The 24,722-nt window shown below is 46.9% G+C and overlaps 1 protein-coding gene across 1 annotated transcript; it reads right to left on the bottom strand.

Annotated features, from left to right (window-relative positions):
• Positions 1-8,176: 8,176 nt before the first annotated feature.
• Positions 8,177-24,180, bottom strand: LOC122924850 (acyl-coenzyme A amino acid N-acyltransferase 1-like). The gene is made up of 3 exons (XM_044276336.1): positions 22,228-24,180; positions 9,862-10,064; positions 8,177-9,339 (listed from the first exon to the last, which is right to left on the bottom strand). Exons 1-3 carry the CDS (start codon positions 22,688-22,690, stop codon positions 8,743-8,745), a joined length of 1,263 nt encoding a protein of 420 aa, XP_044132271.1. The 5' UTR covers positions 22,691-24,180; the 3' UTR covers positions 8,177-8,742.
• Between the last annotated feature and the right edge of the window lie 542 nt (positions 24,181-24,722).

Genomic DNA, 24,722 nt, shown 5'->3' with positions numbered 1-24,722 from the left:
GGGGAATCACGGAGCGAATAGATGTTTTAAGGGGGCTAAGCACAGAGTGGGTGCGGATGGGGCTGGAAAAGGGTCGGGCGCCGGTGCGGGTGGAAAGGATGGGCCCGTTCTTAGATAGGTACCCTACCCGGGAGGTGGCGGAACGGTTGAAGGGGGGTTTTACGGTTGGGTTTGTAATTCCGTCAGATCCTCTGCCGGCATTTTGGGGGGGTAAGAATTTGCGTTCGGCGCTTGAGCATGGTCGCCTGGTGGCGGAGAAATTGGCAGGTGAGGTTCGGTTAGGGAGGATGGGTGGGCCATTTGATGCACCTCCGTTGGCGAATTTGAGAATTTCGCCATTGGGGGTAGTGCCTAAAAAGGAGCTGAATAAATTTCGGTTGATACACCATCTTTCCTTTCCGAAAGGGGCGTCGGTCAATGATGGTATTGACCCTGATATTTTTTGGGTGGTTTATACGTTGTTTGATGCGGCTGTGGGTTGGGTGAGGAAGTTGGGTCCTGGGACGCTATTGGCTAAAACGGACATTGAGGCAGCGTTTCGCCTGATGCCGGTGAATCCAGGGAAGTTTTTCGTTGACCGGTGTTTGCCTATAGGATGTTCAGTATCTTGCGCGTTTTTTGAGAGGTTTAGCTTGTTTTTGGAATGGGTGGTGGTGGATGTGGCGGGTTGTTCGTCCATCATTCACTATTTAGATGATTTTTTGTGTTTTGGTCCGGCGGATTCACGGGTGTGTGCGTTGTTGTTAGGTTCTTTACAGGCAATTTTTGCATCGTTTAGGGGTCCGTTAGCGGCGGATAAAACGGTTGGTCCTACGACCGAACTGAGTTTTTTGGGGATTGTTATTGATACGGTTAGGATGGAATGTAGACTGCCTGTTGAGAAGGTTCGGGATTTGCGGGATGCTGTGGCAAGGGCTGGGAGGGCCAAGAAGATAAGGTTGAAGAACCTTCAATCGCTGTTGGGGAAGTTGAACTTCGCCTGTCGCATTATGCCGATGGGCAGAATTTTTTGTAGACGGTTGGCAGCGGCAACGGCGGGGGTGACGGCTCCATATAATTTTATTAGGTTAGGGAGGGAGCTGAAGACGGATTTAGAGGTGTGGGATGTGTTTTTGCAACATTTTAATGGGAGGGCACTAGTCATGCAGGAGGTGATTGATACTTTTGATTTTGAGCTTTTTTCGGATGCCGCAGGGGGGGGTGGGTTTTGGGGTGTATTGTCAGGGGCATTGGTGTGCGGGCAGGTGGCCTGAGTCATGGGTAAGCAAAGGTTGGGTGCGGAACCTGGCGTTATTGGAGCTTTTCCCGACAGTGTTAGCAGTGGTGTTGTGGGGCGAGGAGTTTCGGGATAGGAAAATACGTTTTCATTGTGACAACTTGGGGGTGGTGCAAGCGATCAATTCCTTGACCGCCTCATCCCCTCCTGTACTGCGTTTGTTGCAGCACATGGTGTTACAATGTTTGTCTAGGAATGTTTGGGTGGTTGCGTGTCATGTCCCGGGGGGGTCTAATTCCATTGCCGATGCTCTTTCTTGTTCGCAGTGTGAGCGGTTCCGGCAGTTGGCATCGGAGGGAGATCTTGGAGGTACTGTAGCGGGATTGTATAGGGCATCTCTTAGTGATGGGACGTGGGCGGCTTATGGGAAGGCTTGTGCTGGTTGGGAGCGTTGGTGTGCAGGTTTGGGTGTGGGGGTCGATGGGGGTGAGGTTCCTTTGTTGTTGTTTTTGGGGCAAATGAAGGAGGAAGGGTGGTCAGTTGCTCAGGTTAACAGGTGCATGGCAGGTTTGGCTTTTGGGTTTCGGTTCCGGGGTTTAGCAGATGTGTCTAAGACTTTTTGGGTGAGGCGGGTTTTGAGGGGTTGGAGGCGGGGTAAGCGGTACCAGGACGGCAGGAAACTAATATCGTTTGAGTTATTGTTGGGCATTGGGAGGCAAGTGGAGGTGGTGTGTTCTTCGTTATGGGAACGGCGTTTGTTTAAGTTGGCCTTCTCGTTAGCATTTTTTGGTGCATTTCGGGTGGGCGAATTGGTTGGCAGGAGCGTGAGGTGTTCAGGGGGTTTATCTGTGGAGGATGTAGACTTGGGTGGTGATAGGGTGTGGATCAGGTTGAGGGGGTCCAAGACGGATTTGGAAGGCAGGGGTTGTAGGATTACTTTATTTACGGTTCCTGGGTGCGGGTTGTGTCCGGTGGCCACCCTGGTGGATTTTAGAAGGTATGCTGGTTTTGTGGAAGGACCGTTGCTCAGGCATGCGGTTGGAACGTTTTTATCGAGGTACCAGTTTGTGGCGGTGTTGAAGAAGTGTCTTTCGGCTTTGGGGTTGGATTCGGCAAGGTGTTCTGGTCATTAGTTTAGGATTGGGGCTGCGATTGAGACAGCTAGGTTGGGGATGAGCGATGAGCAGATTATGAGGTTGGGGAGATGGGAATCGGTCAGGTTTAGATCGTACGTTAGGTTGGGTAGTTTGATGTGATCGGGGTTAGTGGGGCATGATGATTAATGTGTTTTTTGTTGTTTCAGGTTACTCGACTGCTCTCGTCTGGATCCTGGGCCACTCCTTTGTTTGGTGGGGAGCGCTTAGGGCGGACGTCAGAAAGCAGGGTCGACAGTTGGAGTTGTCGGATGAAGTGGCGGTGGTAAGGTGGTTGGGGTTTAGGGGCTTTTTATGGGGGGGTGTTACATGAAGTGCATAGATTGGTGCGTTTGGATCGGGCCCCAGATGTGTTGGTGTTGCATTGTGGGGGGAATGATTTGGGTGTCACGCCGGTGCGTACATTGATTCGGGACGTGAAATTCGATTTATTGAGGATTTGGTCGTTGTTTCCCGGGATAGTGGTGGTATGATCTGACATTATGCCTCGTAAGAGATGGAGGGATGCACGGTCGGTCAAGAGGATAAATAAGGCTCGGATTAAAGTAAATAGGGCGATCGGGAAATTTGTGGTGAAACACGGAGCGGTTGCAGTAAGGCATAGGGAGTTGGTGTGGGGGAGTTCTGGAGAAAGGATGGAGTTCACTTGAACGCGGTGGGCTTCGATTTGTGGTCACTGGGTTTGAAGGATGGCATTGAAAGAGCTTTGAGGTGGGAGGGGGTCAAGTTGCGCGTTGTTGGCGGTAGGAGGTACTGGAAGCTGGGACTACGGATCGGGATTTGAGGTTGAGAGGGCCCCTTATGGTGGGGGCTGGACTCTCATGGTGGGGCTTACCTGTTCGGTTTGGTGAGGCGTCCACCACCGGGTGTCTCCGAGCTAGTATACTGCGGCTGGAGGCAAGGTGGATTTGCCGTGTGGTTGTGTAAGTGGACAATTTTGGGTCTTTCAGGACCTCCTTCGTCTGCGGTTATGTTATTTATGTTATATATGTTATGTATTTATATTAATAATAAATGGCTGCTGTGGCCAATTAAATCCATTTGATGAGTGGTGTGGTTATTTTGGGGGGATAATGGTGGGTAGACGGGTATGGGGAATGGTGGGGTTAAGAGGTGGGTGAGACCCGGAGTATCAACCAATACATTAATCAAGTTTGGCCGGACTAGGGCGCAGCTAAGGGTAGGCCAGCATGATTAGGTTTGGTTGTAGGGTCTTGGTGGTTAAGGGGTTAAAGTATTTGAAATGGATGGTGGGGTGGGGGGCATTGCCTTAGTGGGGAGGAGTCTGGGGGGATATTTATGGCGGTGTTGTAAGGCGAGGAGTGCCATTTTGTGAAAAGAAAAACTCCCGCCCACCCTCCCTGTATATTGGAAGAAGTGGTGGGGTGAGATAGGGTAGCGGATGGAGGCAGTGTTTGTGGATGGTCAAGGTGGTTTGTTTGATAAAGATGATAATTATTTTAATGGTAATAGGGCAATAAGAGGCGGTTATGGGGGATGTTGGTTGATGGTGCGGGGAAAGGTATGTCATGGCAGTCGAGGCGGTAGGAGGTACTGGAAGCTGGGTATACGGATCGGGATTTGAGGTTGAGAGGGCCCCTTATGGTGGGGGCTGGACTCTCATGGTGGGGCTTACCTGTTCGGTTTGGCGAGGCGTCCACCACCGGGTATCTCCGAGCTAGTATATGCGGCTGGAAGCAAGGTGGATTTGCCGTGTGGTTGTGTAAGTGGACAATTTTGGGGCTTCCAGGACCTCCTTCGTCTGCGGTTATGTTATATATGTTATGTATTTATATTAATAATAAATGGCTGCTGTGGCCAATTAAATCCATTTGATGAGTGGTGTGGTTATTTTGGGGGGATAATGGTGGGTAGACGGGTATGGGGAATGTTGGGGTTAAGAGGCGGGTGAGACCCGGAGTATCAACCAATACATTAATCATGTCTTCTATAGCCATGACAGATCCGTCTTGAACACCATTGAAAGTCAATGGGGGACGGATCCGTTTTCTATTGTCTGACACAATCTGGCACAATAAAAAAACTGATCCGTCCTCCATTGACTTTCAATGGTGTTCAAGATGGATCTGTCATGGCTATAGAAGACATAATACAACTGGATCCGTTCATGACGGATGAATGCGGTTGTATTATTGTAACGGAAGCGTTTTTGTAGATCCATGACGAATCCTCAAAGAATGCTAGTGTGAAAGTAGCCTTAGTCCCAGCACACATTCCCAGTGATCTATGCCTAGTGCGCTGCAAATATCTACACACATAAACCACGTAGGGCTATTCCATATAATGTATTTCATACATGTGCAGTGTGCTAATCTAATACATTCCAACTCCCCCCGGAATAGCTCTCTGAAAAAGGGCTCGTGCACACGAACATGTGCCGGCTGGTGCGTAACAGAGGTACGGAAGCACTATGGAGTGCTTCTGTGGGGTTTCTCTCCGTGCCTCCGAACATGTTTTATTTTTTTGAATGCGGACGGATCATGGACCCATTCACATTGAATGGGTCTGGATCCGTCTGTGGAATCCGCATGGATGTTGCCCGTACATTTGTGGTCCCCAATGAACGGAACGGCTGACCAACGGCCGTGTGCATGAGACCAAAGGAAGAGCTGGCAAATCTCACTGGCGCTGCATGGAGGGCTGCTTTCTTCCAAAAAACAATTCTCCATATATTCTAACTGTATGTGGCACTGGGATGCTGTGTCAGACTCAGCCCCGAATCTACAAAAGGGGGTGTGACCTGCTAAATGGGGCGTGTCAATGAGGTAAAAAAAAATGTCAGCGCATGACAATGCCCGCCAGAGCAGATGCAAGCACATCATGGCTGCAGGCACGCACCGTGTTAATAGTTTTGCTGTTCAGATACAGTACAGACCAAAAGTTTGGACACACCTTCTCATTCAAAGAGTTTTCTTTATTTTCATGACTATGAAAATTGTAGATTCACACTGAAGGCATCAAAACTATGAATTAACACATGTGGAATTATATACATAACAAAAAAGTGTGAAACAACTGAAAATATGTCATATTCTAGGTTCTTCAAAGTAGCCACCTTTTGCTTTGATTACTGCTTTGCACACTCTTGGCATTCTTTTGATGAGCTTCAAGAGGTAGTCACCTGAAATGGTTTTCACTTCACAGGTGTGCCCTGTCAGGTTTAATAAGTGGGATTTCTTGCCTTATAAATGGGGTTGGGACCATCAGTTGCGTTGTGGAGAAGTCAGGTGGATACACAGCTGATAGTCCTACTGAATAGACTGTTAGAATTTATTTGTATTATGGCAAGAAAAAAGCAGCTGAAGTAAGAAAAACGAGTGGCCATCATTACTTTAAGAAATGAAGGTCAGTCAGTCCGAAAAATTGGGAAAACTTTGAAAGTGTCCCCAAGTGCAGTCACAAAAACCATCAAGCACTACAAAGAAACTGGGTCACATGTGGACCGCCCCAGGAAAGGAAGACCAAGAGTCACCTCTGCTGCGGGGGATAAGTTCATCCGAGTCACCAGCCTCAGAAATCGCAGGTTAACAGCAGCTCAGATTAGAGACCAGGTCAATGCCACACAGAGTTCTAGCAGCAGACACCTCTCTAGAACAACTGTTAAGAGGAGACTGTGTGAATCAGGTCTTCATGGTAGAATATCTGCTAGGAAACCACTGCTAAGGACAGGCAACAAGCAGAAGAGACTTGTTTGGGCTAAAGAACACAAGGAATGGACATTAGACCAGTGGAAATCTGTGCTTTGGTCTGATGAGTCCAAATTTGAGATCTTTGGTTCCAACCACCGTGTCTTTGTGCGAAGCAGAAAAGGTGAACGGATGGACTCTACATGCCTGGTTCCCACCGTGAAGCATGGAGGAGGAGGTGTGATGGTGTGGGGGTGCTTTGCTGGTGACACTGTTGGGGATTTATTCAAAATTGAAGGCATACTGAACCAGCATGGCTACCACAGCATCTTGCAGCGGCATGCTATTCCATCCGGTTTGCGTTTAATTGGACCATCATTTATTTTTCAACAGGACAATGGCCCCAAACACACCTCCAGGCTGTGTAAGGGCTATTTGACCATAAAGGAGAGTGATGGGGTGCTGCGCCAGATGACCTGGCCTCCACAGTCACCGGACCTGAACCCAATCAAGATGGTTTGGGGTGAGCTGGACCGCAGAGTGAAGGCAAAAGGGCCAACAAGTGCTAAGCATCTCTGGGAACTCCTTCAAGACTGTTGGAAGACCATTTCAGGTGACTACCTCTTGGAATGTCATCAAGAGAATGCCAAGAGTGTGCAAAGCAGTAATCAAAGCAAAGGGTGGCTACTTTGAAAAACCTAGAATATGACATATTTTCAGTTGTTTCACACTTTTTTGTTATGTATATAATTCCACATGTGTTAATTCATAGTTTTGATGCCTTCAGTGTGAATCTACAATTTTCATAGTCATGAAAATAAAGAAAACTCTTTGAATGAGAAGGTGTGTCCAAACTTTTGGTCTGTACTGTATATATATATATATATATATATATATATATATATATATACACACACACACACACTCACCTAAAGAATTATTAGGAACACCATACTAATATGGTGTTGGACCCCCTTTTGCTTTCAGAACTGCCTTAATTCTACGTGGCATTGATTCAACAAGGTGCTGATAGCATTCTTTAGAAATGTTGGCCCATATTGATAGGATAGCATCTTGCAGTTGATGGAGATTTGAGGGATGCACATCCAGGGCACGAAGCTCCCGTTCCACCACATCCCAAAGAAGCTCTATTAGGTTGAGATCTGGGGACTGTGAGGGCCATTTTAGTACAGTGAACTCATTGTCATGTTCAAGAAACCAATTTGAAATGATTCAAGCTTTGTGACATGGTGCATTATCCTGCTGGAAGTAGCCATCAGAGGATGGGTACATGGTGGTCATGAAGGGATGGACATGGTCAGAAACAATGCTCAGGTAGCCCATGGCATTTAAACGATGGCCAATTGGCACTAAGGGGCCTAAAGTGTGCCCAGAAAACATCCCCCACACCATTACACCACCACCACCAGCCTGCACAGTGGTAACAAGGCATGATGGATACATGTTCTCATTCTGTTTACGCCAAATTCGGACTCTACCATTTAAATGTCTCAACAGAAATCGAGACTCATCAGACCAGGCAACATTTTTCCAGTCTTCAACAGTCCAATTTTGGTGAGCTTGTGCAAATTTGTAGCCTCTTTTTCCTATTTGTAGTGGAGATGAGTGGTACCCGGTGGGGTCTTCTGCTGTTGTAGCCCACCTTTCTTTCCCATTCTGACATTCAGTTTGGAGTTCAGGAGATTGTCTTGACCAGGACCACAACCCTACATGCATTGAAGCAACTGCCATGTGATTGGTTGACTAGATAATCGCATTAATGAGAAATAGAACAGGTGTTCCTAATAATTCTTTAGGTGAGTGTATATGTTGTAAGGGATTAGGTAGCGGGGCTGTCGTCTCCTGGGTAGACAGGCACCGTTTAGCAGGCACACCGAAGCAGTTACAGTCCACACGGCAGGAACTTCGTTTAACTGACCTCAGCCAGTTTTATTGTCAGGTTGAGGTACAGAACATAAAATATAACAAAAATCCTAAGCCTGTCCGGCTCTAACTATACAGCATGAAACCTCCCTGACCAAGTGCCGGCCTAATACCAAGCACCCAAACAAAATAGCAAAGTCCGTACCTCTTGAAGTGCTCTCACAGGCTCCATGCAGGTAACCTGTTCCCAGGCTGAGAGAGCTGTGTCTGCATTCTCAGCCTTATATCAGGCCAGCACACCTGAGGAGTAATTACGTGACAGCCCAAATCCCGGACTGTCCGGATGGAGTGGGGCCCACCCTTCTCTCCCCACTCCAGCAACACAGGCCCTAAAAACAGGTTTTATGCAGACCCGAATTGCAGAGACCTCTCCTGAACCTTTCCCTGGTTGCTTTTAAATGACAGAAGTGAGGAATCTTGGGCATACATAGACTCCGTCCACTACTTCTCCAGACACTCTGTCACAATGTGTATATATATATATATATATATATACACACACATTTAATATAAAAGCTTCCATAGCAATCATTGTAGTATTCAATAATAAATAGGTAAACATCTATCTATGTAATAGCTGAATGGTCCAAGTCCACCAGAGTGAGAGCTACGGCTTGTTTGTATGTCCCCACTAAAGCAAAAAGATTGGAGGGTCTCTACCACATCCTATTAATAACATATAATTATAAAATTACCATATGTCAGATATACATATTGAGTCAACCAATCTAGATAATGGAGATTACGATAGTCATGTAGACTCTCCAATAGATTCAACTGATCATAATTTATTGCGTCGGGCGCATTTAATTTTTCTACGGAGAAATTCCTGAAGTTCTTTCCAACTAGTTTCCTGTGCCGAGCAGTGTGGCAGGAGCTCTCCACCCCAAGTTATAGGAAGTGGTAAGAATGGGGACTGTGATACTGGACAAAAAGGGGACCCTGGAGGCTCTAGAAGATGTCCCGCTCCAGGATAGCACTGCACGTACACGTCCTTCTTACCGTACATCTCTGCCCTGGCCTTTGCTTCCTGAGCAAAGAACAAACTGTTGTAAATCTGGTCTTTGTCTCCTACGAGAAAGAGGATGGGACCTCTGGCTTTCTCCAGGGGGAGTATAGAGTCCTGGTGTTCTGGTTTTCTTGGGTTGTTCATAGCGTTGCTAAAGCTGAGAGACCCGAAGTCTGTGATCAGAATTCTTTCTAGATTGTAGGGTATGCCTTTCAGAAGGAGATCGCCATAAATGATGCTGTTGCCATTTACAGCATTGGTTCCATTGATGCATACCGTAGCAGCGACCTGAGGCAGGTAAGATGCCATGGCCAAAGCCATCTCAGCTCCTTTGCATATAGCGACCACTCCAATTCCATTGCCTGACACCTAAAAAGTAGAATATGTTGTGTGACATTGGTTCATGGATCTAGACACGTATGATTATATGAGGGGTCTTAGTGGTGAAGCTAATTCGACCTATAGCAGTTTAATGGCAATTACCTAGCTAACCCCATCTACAAAACTAGCTTTGTCTGGCCATACGTTTCCCTCACAGTGGCTGCCACAGGAGAAATGTGGTAACTTGATGACTAACCATGTAATACATGGGTGGGTTGAATCCTTGAGAGCAGAAGCTATCCACAGGAAAGGTGATAAATGTATGTTCTAATATTCGAGTGGTGGTTCAATCATTTTGCCCCCCAGCAATTGTAAGTACGGAGGTCCCAAATCCCATTTGTTTTTGGAGCGGTAGTGTACAACCTGTGACCACCACTCCATTTCCCGTTTTTTCCTGTATCCAAATTATGATAATTTTTTTTTTATTGTCTTATTGACATACAGTACAAAAAAACTAGGTTTATGGCCTTTGAGATTTGTTGACATGATTCTGTGTAAGAAGTCACTTACTTTTGGATGACTCCATAGCAACTGAGCGGCTTCCTCAAAATATTTTAAATCCACTCGATCAAGTGAACGAGGTAAATCGTCATAAGCAAAATAAGCCAGAGCAAGCGAGGCAAAACCGCGGCTGGCCAGGAGGCCACTACGAAACTCTATCAGACCACCGATGCTTCCAAACATGTCAATAACTCCTGGAAAGGGCCCTTCACCTAAGGAGGAAATAAGAAGGAAAAAATGGATTTTAACCATCCTAAAATGTATCATTGGTGATGGTCTTAAAGGGGACTTCCAAATACTTATTGTGCTTATAGCACAGTTCATGTAAAAGACATTATGCAGTGTATTGAGTAATAAATTAGCATTCCCAGGGGTTGTGGCTTGCAGAGCATGTGAGAGGCCCCTGGTCCGCTGATCTTCCTCGGTTATTTATCCTGATAATCGACATCTACAATTGCTACCAAAAGCTTACCGTGTTCTACAGATGCTGCTGGTCATTCCTGGGTGCACTCTTTAGGACAGATAAAAAAAAACAACACAAAGACATGGAAAAAGAAATCCAAGATGGCACCAGAGCAGCCATGCCGGGACGTCCAGGCCATTCAGCCTCCATACAGCAAGCTGTGGCAGTGAGGCTGGAGAAATATGCCTGATCTAGCCTCGCTGAGCAAGGGGTCACATCGACGCCAACTGATGATCCCTTAAGAAGTGGGACAGGATTCTGATACGGATAGTGCAGGTGCACGGGGAGCAGGGCATGGAGGCCTAAGCAGATATGAGGTCCTGCGGGAGAAGAATACATGCTCTGATACAATGATGCAGGACTGATTCAGAGGAACCCACTTTGAAAGAGTTTATGTATGCTATTGCTAAGCGTGGCAGACCACTAAACACTTTGAATATGCAAGTTGGTGGCATACTGAAGGACATTGTGCACTACGACTTTAAAAAGCTGGCGGAGTGCACCTCGGCCCTGGAGGATTGGATGGGAGATATGGAGGATGCCTTAGCCCCACTGCAAAAGAGATTTTTGGAGTTTTGGATCATGGAAGGATATTGGAGGTGCTTGCAGCTAAACAGGGCGACTTAGAGAATCGGCTACTCCGCAACAATGTAAGGATGGTAGGGATAGCAGAGAAAGTAGAGAGGGAGAACCCCACTGAATATTTCGAAACATGGCAGAAGAACACTTTTGGTGTAGATTCTTTGATTCCCCTGTTTTTAGTGGAACGAGCTCATAGGGTTCCCACCCAACCATTGCCTCCAGGTAGCTCACCCCGCCCTGTTCTAATAAAGATCTTGCACTGTAGGGATCAAGATATTATTCCCTGCAAGGCCAGAGATATTCCGGAGTTATCCATTGATAACCACAAGGTGTCTCTGTTCCCTGATTATTCAATGGAAGTTAAAAGAGGAGAGCAAGATTTCTAATGTCAAGCGATGGCTGAGAAACCTGAAGATTAGGGATGAGCGAACCCAACATTTTCAGGTTTGGCGTTTGGGCGGTGGAGGAATTCTGTTATGGATCCGTTAGCATGGAATATAACGGAATTCTATGATGGAATGCAAAACGGAAGCCTTTAAGAGGCATTCCATTTTGTTTTGAGTTATAATAGAAGTCTATGGGTAGCATAACGGATCCGTCTAGTTTCCTTCATGCAGGACAGTACTTTCTTTTCCGTCCTGCATAACGGAAACCAGACTGATCCGTTATGCTGCCCATAGACTTCTATTATGACCAGATGCCTCTTAAAGGATTCTGTTTTGCATTCCAGCATAGAATTCCATTATATTCTGTGCTAACGGAATCCATAATGCAATTCCTCCACCGCCCAAACCTGAAAATGTCGGGTTCGCTCTTTCCTACTGAAGATCCCTCCTTATTCCATGATGTATCCAGCTAAGCCTACGGTGGCAGCTCTGGGCTCTACACATTTCTTTGAGGATTCCAAAGACGCCATGCGTTGGTTGGATTGTAACGAGTGCCAACTTGGGGAAGAAGCTGAATAGGACTCCTGAAATTGTGGAAGGACTGCTGTCTGCAAGTAGACACACTCATGTAATTTGCAACTCTGCTCTAATATGGGGAATGTAACAGAGTGCCAGGGCACTAGTGTTTAATGTATAGGAGTGCGTTAAAGCTATTACATAATAAATGTTGAGTGATGGTAATATGGCTGGTCTTTACACCTAACGAACCAGGGGAAGACAGAATGTTAGTGAGAGTTACTCAGTGACGAGTGGAGAGTTTTTTTCTGTTCGTTTTTTCTCTTTTTTGGGGGGGTTTGTTTCTCTTTTTCCTCTCATTTGTGCTGAGAGATAATTTTAACTGAGTCGAGAGCTCACGTACTGCCTTACAGTTGTGATTTCATCTGCTGGGCAACTCTTCCCGGCGGAAAATAGACATTTCCTCAGGCTCACAAAGGAGTATAAAAGTGGGAGTCTGTTGGTAAGGGTGATGCATATACTGTTATACCTGGGGTTTTGTTGTTTTTCTAGGTGGGATCTGTTATTGCAGAATGTGCATAATTTAAGTGTGCAGAGTTTCCAATTTCTGCTACTATTAATTTTATGCTACTACTAAGTATAAGAGGATACTGTTTATACCGGCCGTGGAGGATTTGGAGGGGGGGTGGTACTGAACGGCGAGCATACATACTCATAGTGATTTATTATGGCTACTCAAGTACGCTTTGTTAGTCGGAATGTGCGAGGGATCAAATAGGCTAACAAGGGACGGGCTATTCTAGACAGTACTTAACCCCTTCTCTGATATGTGATGTAATAGTTTGTCACGCCGGGTCTTTAAAGATGGCACCCACTCCGGAACTGAGCAGGTGCCTACTGTTTCATACAGCAGGCACCGACGGCTAATGTCCACGACCAGTGGTAATACCAATCATGGACACTTAAATGGGTTCTCCAGGCTTTTAAGGATTGATCATCCATATCAGATTGGCTGGGGTGTAGCTGGCTATGTAGGACCTGTTCTAGGTTGCTAATATAGCTTGTATGTTTATACAGTTCCTATGTTTATGTGTTAGTTATTTACAGTGACTTCATGTTTTGGGTGTCATAACTGTTATATATTGTGTTCACAGAAGCAGAAAAGATAGTATGTCTTTTTTTTTTTAAATCAGATCTTTTTTTATTGAAAAATTTATAATGTAAATACACATTATTACATGTCACAAACAAAGATGACTTAGAGACTTATTATCCAGAAAGGCTGGTAACAAACAGGGTACCAAGCCATGTGTAATAATCAAGTTTCAACCCCTACCCTGACCCTAACTCCTAACCTGCATGGGCCGACCTTTAAGGTAGGAGGACCCATGCGCAGGAACCTCGGAGCCCTGTCTTACCCTCCGCAGATCCCTGAGCTAGGAGCTGGGTAAGACGACCTACTCCTCCTTGGCACGGAGGAGCAGGAGTCTCAATGGCCAAGCTGTTGGGAAAAGGGGAACACAAACAGACTAATGGAAATGGCAGGCGAACTAAGTAGTTCTACCAACCTGCCACAGCCTTGCTGACTGGATCCCTGAGCACACAGGAATCCAGAACCATTAGCTGCACCAAAGACATAGGAAGGTCCCAACAGAACAACATACAACATCACAAACATAAAGACATCAACATAACGACAATTCTTTTATGACCACAGGGGTGGCTCTCACTGGCAAGGAAGATGGAGGTCACAGGAGGCTGCTCCAGCTAGCAGGGCTGAAGCAACCTACTGAACCATGCAAGACACTCAGGCTATATAGGCCAAGAAGCCACACCCCACAGTCGGACACACCCAGTGACATCACACACACTGGGAAGGGAGTTAACCCTTCCAGCACCACAGAAGGGAAAACACACATATAGGGGAAAGTGTCCAACTGCATCACACACTGTGGCTGTTGCCGCTGGCAACGACATGGGTGGCAACCATGTCCAGGGAGTCAGCCCGAAGGCCGAGACAGTGCCACCACATGTACAGACTACAACAAACGTTGCCACGGGCAACCACAGTGCGGGGAAGGATGTCAGTGCACACCACAAAACACAGTGCACACATACATACCAAAAGTGCATACACACATGCACACAACTCCCAGGGAACCGCACACAATGCTGTTGTCCGCGGCAACCGCACTGAGGCTAACTACATTATGCCTCAGCTGCAGGTGACACTACAACCCAAACCGCGGGCAACTGTATGCGGCTCCCCAGGAGTCACGGCCATAACCGTGACACAATACCATTTTAATGAGATTGGCTCTTCCCGCCACCGACAGGTACAGTTTACACCATGCCTTAGCTTTGTTTCGAAATTTAATAACCAGCGGGTCAAAGTTAAGGCGCACAAAGTCCCGGATTCTAGGGGATATATGGATACCCAAATACTTAAAGGACGCTACACATGGAATACTTCTGTCTCGCACTGTCTGCGATTGCCCTTGCCCGTCAAGCAGCATAATTGCCGATTTACTCCAGTTAATAGTCAGACCCGACAGGGCACCGAAGCAGTCAATGATTTTCATAGCCGCTTCCAAAGATGGACCAGTGTCCCCCAGAAAAAGCAAAGTGTCGTCTGCATACATCGCCACTTTATTATTAACTGTTCCATACTGGAACCCCCGAATGTCCAGTGACTTGCGAATCGCTGCGGCTAACGGCTCAATCGCTACTGCAAATAGCAGAGGCGACAGCGGGCACCCCTGTCTAGTACCCCGGCCCAAGCAGAACTTGGGAGACACCCCTCCATTCGCCCTGACACATGCTTTGGGATTAGAGTATAGCACCCGGACCCAGGATATATACTCATCTCCAAACCCCATATATGCCATAACTCTCCACAGGAAACGCCACTCAATGCTGTCAAAGGCCTTGGCCGCGTCTAAAGAAAGGATAGCTCTATCTCCAACATTTTCAGCTGGAAGTTGAATACTGGCAAACACTCTTCTGATATTAATTGACGTTGATTTCTGAGGCATGAAGCCGGTCTGGTCAGAGTGTATGATAGACAAAATCACTTTAGACAGACGCATGGCCAATACCTTTGCAAGCAACTTAACGTCAGTGGAGAGTAACGATATCGGTCTATATGAGTCAGGGAGAGAGTGATCCCTGTCCGGCTTAGGAATGACTACTATTAATGCCTCCTGCATAGACGGAGGCAGCACCCCCCTCTCCTTGGAATAATTGAATACCTTCAGAAGTTCCGGGAGTAACACATCCGCAAATGTCTTATACACTTCCGCCGGGAGCCCATCTAAACCCGGAGCCTTGTCGTTAGCCATAGCTGCCAGCGCCGCCCTCAACTCTTCTAGCTCAATCGGCTCCTCTAACCGCATACTGTCTTCCCTGGAGAGCTTAGGGAGATTCAATGTAGTTAAAAATGCGTCAATATCCTCTTCCGAACATGTCACCTTAGGAGCATACAGAGAGGAATAAAAATTGTTCAGTATATTCTAAATGTTGTCAGTATCTCGCCTCAGGACGCCACCAGCATCTAACAGGCCAGGTATACATTGAGACCCTTGCTGCGCTCTCGCGATAACCGAGAGCATATGGCCCACACACTCCCCTTCAGTAAAAAACTGCTGCCTATAAGGCCCCATGCACACGGCCGTGTTTCACAGCCGTGTGCGGGCCGTGGAACCGCGGCCTGGATCCCTCCTGAGAGCAGGAGCGCACGGCGTCACTGGTTGCTTTGACGCCGTGCGCTCCCTGCTGCCGCCGCAATACAGTAATACACTGGTATGATCTATACCAGTGTATTACTGTACTGTGCCGGCAGCAGGGAGCGCACGGCGTCATAGCAGCCAGTGACGCCGTGCGCTCCTGCTCTCAGGAGGGATCCAGGCCGCGGTTCCACGGCCCGCACACGGCTGTGAAACACGGCCGTGTGCATGGGGCCTAAAACAGTTGTTTCCTCTCTGCTACTTCCAAGAGGTGACACCTCAGCTCCTCCTGCCTGATCTTTAAGGCATTGCTTGTTAGGTTAGAAGGATTCAACACAAAGGCTTCCTCCGCTAGCTTCATGTTATCGTGTTTCTGCAGATCAAGCTCTCTAGATTTAGATTTAATCCGACTGACTGTTTTGATAAGGGAGCCCCTGAGGAAGGCCTTCATCGCCTCCCAAACAATTATTGGAGACGCAGTCCCCTCATTTATACAAAAATATTCCCTAAGGGACTGAAGCATCTCGGACGGGTCATCCATCAGTTTCAACCAAAAGGCATTCAATCGCCAGTATCTAACCCCCGGCCTGGCTGTCTCAGAAATATCAAGAGCGATACTAAATATGGAATGGTCTGATAAGGTTCTGGCCAAATACTCTGAATTCTGTACAAGCGGAAACATATGAGCATTCACCAAACCCAAATCTATGCGTGACAGGGATCCATAAGACGAGGAGCAGCACGAGTACTTCCTGTCCAGGGGGTGGGTCTCTCTCCACACATCCATCAGACCTAATTCCCTGAGTATTCTTGCAAACGGGCTCTCACCCGTATTACTACCACTAGGTGTGATCTGGCATCTATCAAGCGAGCTGTCAAGTACATTATTAAAATCTCCCACTATTAACATTGGAAGTTCAGAAAATTCTGCCATAAACTCCATAAGCTTCCTTAAAGGCACCGAGGAAAATGGTGGGGGTATATAGATTGTCGCCAACGCCATTCTCATCCCTTGGACCACACAATGCACTCCTATAAACCTGCCCTCCTCATCCACACATACCCTGAGGCATTCAAATATGATATTCTTATGAACTAGGATACTAACCCCCCTGGAATGTGAGGAGAAGACGGAATGCACCGAATACCCCAACCACGGCTTTTGCAGAACATGTATAGATTGTTTGGTCATATGCGTTTCCTGCAAGCATATTATTGCTGGCTGATATCTAGATAGGTAACGGAACAGACCAGGGGCGTAACTAGAGGTGAGTGGGCCCCACAGCAAATTTTTGTATGGCCCCCCCCCGTGTAAACCCCGCTCCTTTGGCTAGTCACGATCTAGACCAGACTAGGCTGACATGCCATCCTTTTCCTATTATATATATTATATACATACACACACACACACACCCTATCTGTCATGTAGTGTCATTCTATCATACTGTTGTGGGGGCCGTGTCAAAGTCTTAGGCCCCTTTCACACGGGCGAGTTTTCCGCGCGGGTGCAATGCATGATGTGAACACATTGCATCCGAACTGAATCCGGACCCATTCACTTCAATGGGGCTGTGTACATGATCAGTGATTTCCACGCATGACTTGTGCGTTGCATAAAAATCGCAGCATGCTCTATATTCTGCGTTTTTCACGTAGCGCAGGCACCACAGAAGTGAATGGGGCTGCTTGAAAATTGCATTGCATCCGCAAGCATTGCGGATGCAATGCGATTTTCACGGATGGTTGCTAGGAGATGATAAGGGAAAATAATAGCATTCTTAATACAGAATGCATAGTAACATGTGGCTTGAGGGGTTAAAAAATAATAAAATAATTAATTATTCACCTCATCCACTTGATCGCGCAGCCCGGCTCGTCTTCTTTCAGGACCTGGCAGGAATAGTACCTTTAGTGACGTCACCGCGCTCACAACGTGGTGAGCGTGGTGACGTCGGAGCAGGTCCTGCTGAATGAAGATAGAAATCTTCTATCTTCATTCAGCAGGACCTGCGCCGACGTCACCACGCTCACCACCAGGTTGCAAGGAGATATTGTTTGTAAACTTTTAGTTTTTTATCATGTGCATGAAAAACGCATCAAAACGCATTGCACCTGCGCAGAAAAAACTGAACGCAATCTTAGACAAAACTGACTGAACTTGCTTGAAAAATGGTGCGAGTTTCACTGAATGCACCCTGAACGCATCTGGAGCCAACCCGTATCGTTTGTGTGAAAGGGGCCAGCCATTCCCGTATTGATGACCGCATATGCGGATCAGCAATAAATGGGCACCCTTCCGTGTGCATTCCGCATCACGGATGCGGACCTATTCACTTTAATGGGTCCGCAAATCCAGAGATGCAGAAGGGTGCGAAACGGAATCACGGAACGGAACACTATGTAAGCACTACGCAGGGCTTCCGTGGGGTTCCATTCCGCTACTTCCGTTCCACCAAAAGATAGAACATGTCCTTTTTGCAGAATTGTGCTTTCCTGGGTAATATACCTGGAGAGGTGAACATGACATCACACTACACTGTATGTGCAGTATGACCCCTGCTGTAGCATAGGCGCCCATTCTATGTATTACTGCAGGGCTGACATCGACTGTAGTCTGTCCCCATGGTCTGAGCCCCTGGTAACCAGTCGAGTAGCTAGAAATGACTGGGCCCCACAGCAAATTTTTAAACGGGCAGGCAGGCGTCATACAGTGGCATTTGATTCTTTAACATACATGTGTTTTTACTGGACTATGACGTACACAATACAAAAATGCAGTACTCCACGTTCTTGTATTCTGCACAATCCGGTAAAAAAAAAAAAAAATATATATTTTTATTTATTTTTTTTAATTTATTTTTTACAATGAAACTCTATGGTGAACGGATGTCACTGTCATGGCATCAGTATGAGGCATCCGAATATGTTTTTTTGTATACGTTAAACGGATGGGAAAAACGTGATGTGAACCCAGCCTTAAAGGGGTTGTCTGGGTTCAGAGCTGAACCTGGACATCCCTCCATTTTCACCCCGGCAGCCCCCCTGACATGAGCATCGCAGCAGTTCATGCTCTGATGCTCTCCTTTGCCCTGCGCTAAATTGTGCAGGGCAAAGGCATTTTTTGGAGATCTGGTGACGTACCGGGCTCTCCATGGGGCTGCCAGGAACCCCGGTGACGTCACTGGCACTGATGGGCTGGACTTAGCTCTGCCCTAGCCAGTAAAACGGCTAGGGCAGAGCGAAAGCCCGCCCCTCAGAGCCGGTGACGTCACCGAACACACTGCCGGGCGGAAACAAAAGAGCCCGTGCCCTGCGCGATTTAGCACAGAGCAAAGGAGTGCATCGGAGCATAAGATGCTCCGATGCTAGCCTCAGGGGGGCTGTCTGGGTGAAAATAAGGATATGTCCGGGTTCAGCTCTGAACCCGGACAACCCCTTTAAATGTTGGACAAAAATGTGATGTGAACTAGTGGTGCATTGTACAGTTGTGAAAAAAACCATACTCGCCTGCTCCACGCCGCTCCGTGATCTTCCAGTCCCCATTCTGGCCTCATACTGGTGTCCCCAAGCTGCACATGGGCGCCCAGAGGAGTGTGGCATCAGATGGATAGGGGGCCTAGAGGGCAGGGCATCAGATAAGTAGGGGGCCCACAGGACAGAACTGGGGGGGGGGGGCTAAGCTGATGGGCGGGGCTAAGCTCCCTGCTCTGCTCCGAGGATATTCCAAGCAGCAGTGAAGTGAGTAACACTGGTGTAGAGGGTGTGTGGCCAGTCTGTTTACTACTGCTCCGGGCCCCTTGTCAGCCCGGGCCCCGAAGCAGCTGCTTCCCTGGTAGGTACGCCACTGGAACAGACCATGTCTCTTCGTAGCATCCGCCATTCCCCTCACATTCCAGCTAAGTATTCTCGTAACAGGTCCCATATGAATGCGTAGATAGATAAAAGTACAAATGAGAGCCACACATCTCCACCTCCCAGCAGCTGCAAGGAAAAGCAATGTTAATCACCAGAATACAGTCTCCCATCCTTTCTCCATTTTCCCCATCGAGGTATGAGAGGACTGTACGTTTCAGCATTTTAGAATTGCTATCAATAGCACCTATGACAGTATTAGCCCCCGCTAACCCCTTCCCCCCTCCCTCCCAACTATCCCACCCCACACAATAAACATATGCAGCATAATCAGATTCAACAGTGAACCTGGGGCCAACATTATGAACCTTGCCCAACAGCACCTGAAGCAGCACAGCATCCAGCAAGATACCATATGCAGGCACATTGAAAAAGTGGGGAGCAACCGAGGGCGTATGCTCTACCCACAAAGTGTCTCCAGCAACCGGCTAAAGACAGAAATAAAATGTCCACAACGGTGGGTGGACAGTCCAGGGGACATCAGAACTTCAATCAGGAACAGGAATGTTCATCAGTCTCAGGTGTCTGTTGATGGGATCCTAAGGCGGCGCTCATTTTGATCCAGCCACTTGACCGCAGCGTCCGAGTCCTCAAAGAACACAGTGGATCCAAACGCCACCACCCTGAGCCTTGCCGGGAACATCATGGAGTACTGTACTTGCAATTCTCTCAGCCTCCGTTTAATCTCCACAAAGCGAGCTCTCTTCTTTTGTACATCCGACGAGTAATCCGGGAACAGAGACACCTGAACCCCATAAATTTTTAAATCAGGATGAGACCTCGCAGCCCTCAGTATAGTATCCCTGTCTCGATAGTGCAGGATTTTAGCAAGTATTGGGCGTGGCGGACGCCCTGGCGGCAAGGGCCTGGTGAGTCCTCTATCACGGAATTTTTCCGCAAGCCATTTTTCAATAAATTCAGTAGCCTCTGGGCCTTCAGACCTCTCAGGAATGCCCACCAGTCTAATATTATTGCGGCGGGAGCGGTTTTCAAGGTTGTCAGTCTTTGCATAAAGCGCTGCTATATCTTTTGACGCAGCCCTGCTCTCTCTCTGCAGGGTAACAGCCCCATCTTCCAGGTCCGAAACCCTCCTCTCTACTTCTGAGGTGCGTTCAGCCACCTTATGCAGGTCATGACGGATGATGGATATATCCGCTTTTAGGCTTCCAATGTTAATGTTCATAGTCTGGAGGGTGACATTACAACTAGCTATAGCTGCCATCACGTCTTTCAACGTGGGTTCAGGGGCAGTGATCACTGGCAGATCCTTTTCAGTGATGCACAGGCTAGGACTCGCCCCCCCCCCCCCCCTCTTGCTGAACAGGGGATTGCTGGTCATCATCACAGGGGCCATCTTGCTCCCCTAAGCCTTCCTCCACTTGTGTCAGGTTGTCATCTCCCTCTCCCCATACATGACTGGGGGACTGATGTGACTTGTGAGCGAAGCGCTCTAGCCGCGCTGCAGCTCCCTGACTCACTGCCGCCCTCAGGTCAGGCCATTCCTCCTCCTCCTCGGCGCCATCTTGAGATCGGGTCTCCTTCTCCTGACGGCTCGGCGTCTTGCCTCTCTTCGCAGGCATGATGCTGTTTTACTGCGCCGGACCGCTTCCTGGATCTGTTCCCCGCTCCTCCAAGTAACTCCAAGATAAATCGCCACCGTATCAGGTATAAAAGATCAGGATTTTGCCGGAGCTAATGCGGCGTGCGTCCTACTCCATGCGCCGCTAGGCTCCGCCCCGATAGTATGTCTTTAAGATTCATTATATAATTTAAGGTAAGCTCAATGACACAGCAGAAACAACAGAAAGCATAGAGTTAATCTGTTGTTGCTGGGCAGGAGTCTAGACCAATCACAGCCAGCCTCACACACAGCCTGTGTGGGGAATTCCCCCTAGGAGAGCTGAACAGACATTTACTAAACTCTGTTTTATGGAAGCAGAGAGGCCAAAATAGGTATTTAAAACAGTTATGTGATGTTCCTACTGTTGATATAGTGATTAGAACTGTATACTGAATCAGTTATATGTGTGTTTACTTACAGTTCCACCAAATTGCAAGCATACAATTGCAAATTGCATCCAATTGCAAAACTACAATTACCAATTGCAACCATTCAAATTCCATACTGCAATCCAAATTGTATACAACCATACCAGATCATACTCAACCAATCTGCAAATAGTTACTGCTAACTGCATACTGCAAATTGTGACCAAATTCAACTATTAGTTAGACCTCAGATATACCTCTCAGAGAGATCATAAAGTGCTTTAATAACTTAATGTGAGAGTACAGATACTCAAGAGAGAAATATATCCACCATTTTATGTTGAATGACAAGATTGAACAGTTGAACCACCATCTTATGCATGCCGCCATTTTGTGATATCTTTTCAAGACGTGTTATGTACATGGACTATCTGCTGTGGAGGCGGCAGTGTTCTATATGAAGAAAAGTTGAAGCTAATAAAGAAGTTATGTCAAGCATTTGGTGTGCTCTTTAACTGGTGAGTAGGAACGAGGAGGAGGAGGAAGAGTAATCTGAGCTAGCTTTAAAATATAAATGCAATGCATAACATATTCACCAAAAACACGAATATTACAAAATGCCTACATCTTTCCCCGACTTAGGTGATGTCAGAACATGTTGCCTGTATTGCAGTATATCAGCAGGTACTGCCCAAGACATCATACAATGTAAATTCAGCCCTGGCCTAATTTCATATATAAAAAAATTCAGGTAAGCTACATATAGTCTTTCTAAACTTGTGACAATGGAGAAGTTACCTACCTGGTGGGAGAAAAAGTGCTCCTCGTATGCGTCCTTCTCTTATTAGTATTCTCTGGACTCCTGGAGACACATACCATCTTTCAATGACTTTGGTGGCAGCAGGGGAATCTTCAGTAACTGGATTTAGCACCAATGAGGAATATAAATCCACATGAATAGAGAAAGGACTTCTTATGACATCACGTTTTATCAACCTTAAGAATGGATTAGCTGGCTTGAGAGCCCAGAATAGGCCCATAGGACAGACTCCATGGAAGTCTCCGCCAGTGGCTGGAGATTTCTCCAGATCCACCTTCCCTTCCATATCTGTTTGGTAGAAAGCTCTGGAGTGAAATATCTCCCCTCTCTCATCCTTCAGCCATACTCTTATTGTGATGACTTGCTGAGGAGGTAGACCCCATGCTTGGATCTTCATTGGCTCATCCACCAAGGAGACCTCAGGAGTGACTACGAGAACAACCATGTCAGAAGATCAAGGAGCCTTAAATGGGAGACGAGAGTCAAGAAAACGCAATGAATGTCAACCAAATAAATACACGCTTCGAGGCAAGAATTTATTGACATAGTGTCCTCTCATTCAGTATCTCCATAGTCAAACAGAACCCTACTCTTTACTGATGAGGATTGAGCATATTGTAAGTTTTGTGCTTCGCACGTCTCTTAAAGGGGTTATCCTGCAAAGATCACCTTTTTTTATGGGATTAAGGAGGAGCAGTGTCTCCGTCAACCCTGTAGAAGTGTATAGAGCCTACTGCATCATTCAGACATGGGACTTGGGGACCACTCATTCTCAGAATTGGGTGAGCATTCCAGCAGTTAGATCCCCTTCAGTCTGTGGACCCTAATCCGTTCATCCTAATGTGTCCAATGCAACTGTGAATGTTCAGTCCAAAGAAGCTATTGTTTCTGCATGTTGGCTGGAGAACCTGAAGAAATTGGCCGGTAAGGTGTCCTTGCTAGAGACTCGTGGAGTGACCCATCATGCATTTTGACTTTGAGCGACTGTCAAAGCATAGTAAATACTTTAAATAATTGTAATTTGCACATCATGAAACAGTCAGGCTAAATGTGCTGCTCATGAAATGTTGGGAAACAAGGTGGGGCGGGGGGGAGTTCACAAATGTGTCTCCAAGATATTTGAGCCACATGATCCGCGTTTGGCCGCCTGAGGCAACTGGCTCCATCTTAAAGGAGAACACCTCCTTCACTTATTTTGTGTCACAAGTTAAATATGAAAGTGAACACTGAAGATTCTATCAGCGATTTGTCATTGTAACATCAACTAGCATTGTCATCTGAAACGACAACCACGAGACCAAGCATGAAGTCAGAAAAGATACATTAGAAAATGGCCATCAGAAATCCCTAGCAGACGACTGTTTGCACTTTTCTGTTTGAATTTTGCCTGACCGGAGAATAAAACATTATATAATCATAAAGTAGAACAAGATGAGACAAGCAAAGTATTTCCAAAGATATTCCATTAAATGCTGTTAGATCGTATAAATCGTTTGTTCAGAAGTAGAGTTTCCCTGTAAGGAACTCAGCAGACATGATAGAACTGTGGTGCGGTCCCTGTAGGATAAAATGGAGATCCGTGTCTGACCTGTCTGAGTATTCTGGGTCTGGATACCATTTACCTGCAGCAGAGTATATAGGGAGCCGCTTAGGAACTGCAATGCATATCACGTATCCACGAGATGTAACCGTGAAAGGGACGGATTGTCAGATCTCAGAGTCAGTGCGACCACATCTGTGCCACCCAGCGGGCGATTACGCTGGACCGTACCCCTATTCTATGAGCTAATTCACAAGAATGTAAGAATTGTGAGAAAAAAAAATATGGATGTAGATTTGTATGCACCTCTGGGCCTTTTACAAGAGGCGATTATCGTCCGAACAATTGCAATCCATACCAGCGATCGCCAGTGGCGTACATAGAGAAGTAAGGGCCCCATAGCAAGGATCAAACCAGACCCCCCCCCCCCCCACACACACACACACAGGACAGAAGGGTTTCTGCCTAAACCCCTTTCAATGACCCATGGGCCATTTTTTCCACTGCCTCATCTGCTAAACGTTGTTCCTTTAGAGGATGGAGTCCTGACACCAGTAGAAGAGGAGATAATGCCAACTAAGACTGGGCCCCCTCTTTTCCTGGGCCCCATAGCAGTCGCATGGTCTGCCGCTATGGTAGTTACGCCCCATGGCGATTGCTCACCATCATTCACCACTGTACACATGAACAGTGAGTCATAATTCTCTCGGTTGTTGATTGCATCTTTTATAGATATGAAAAATCAGGAGCTGCACATCCTCTGGTGTGAACAGGGACAAGCTGCAGGCAATAACGGAAACTGTAATCGGAAGGGCGAAAGAATCATATTTGCAAAGAAAAGCCTGTAAGTGAAATACATTCATTGAAATTAGACGAGCGCCAATCAACTTGCTATATTGACAGGCAACTTATCTGCCGTGTAAAAGCACCCATAGGC

The sequence above is a fragment of the Bufo gargarizans genome, chromosome 1 (assembly GCF_014858855.1).
Source record: "Bufo gargarizans isolate SCDJY-AF-19 chromosome 1, ASM1485885v1, whole genome shotgun sequence".
Classification (NCBI taxonomy): domain Eukaryota; kingdom Metazoa; phylum Chordata; class Amphibia; order Anura; family Bufonidae; genus Bufo; species Bufo gargarizans.
The sequence above is the reverse complement of the archived record's forward strand: the minus strand, read 5'-3'. Positions and strand labels throughout refer to the sequence as shown.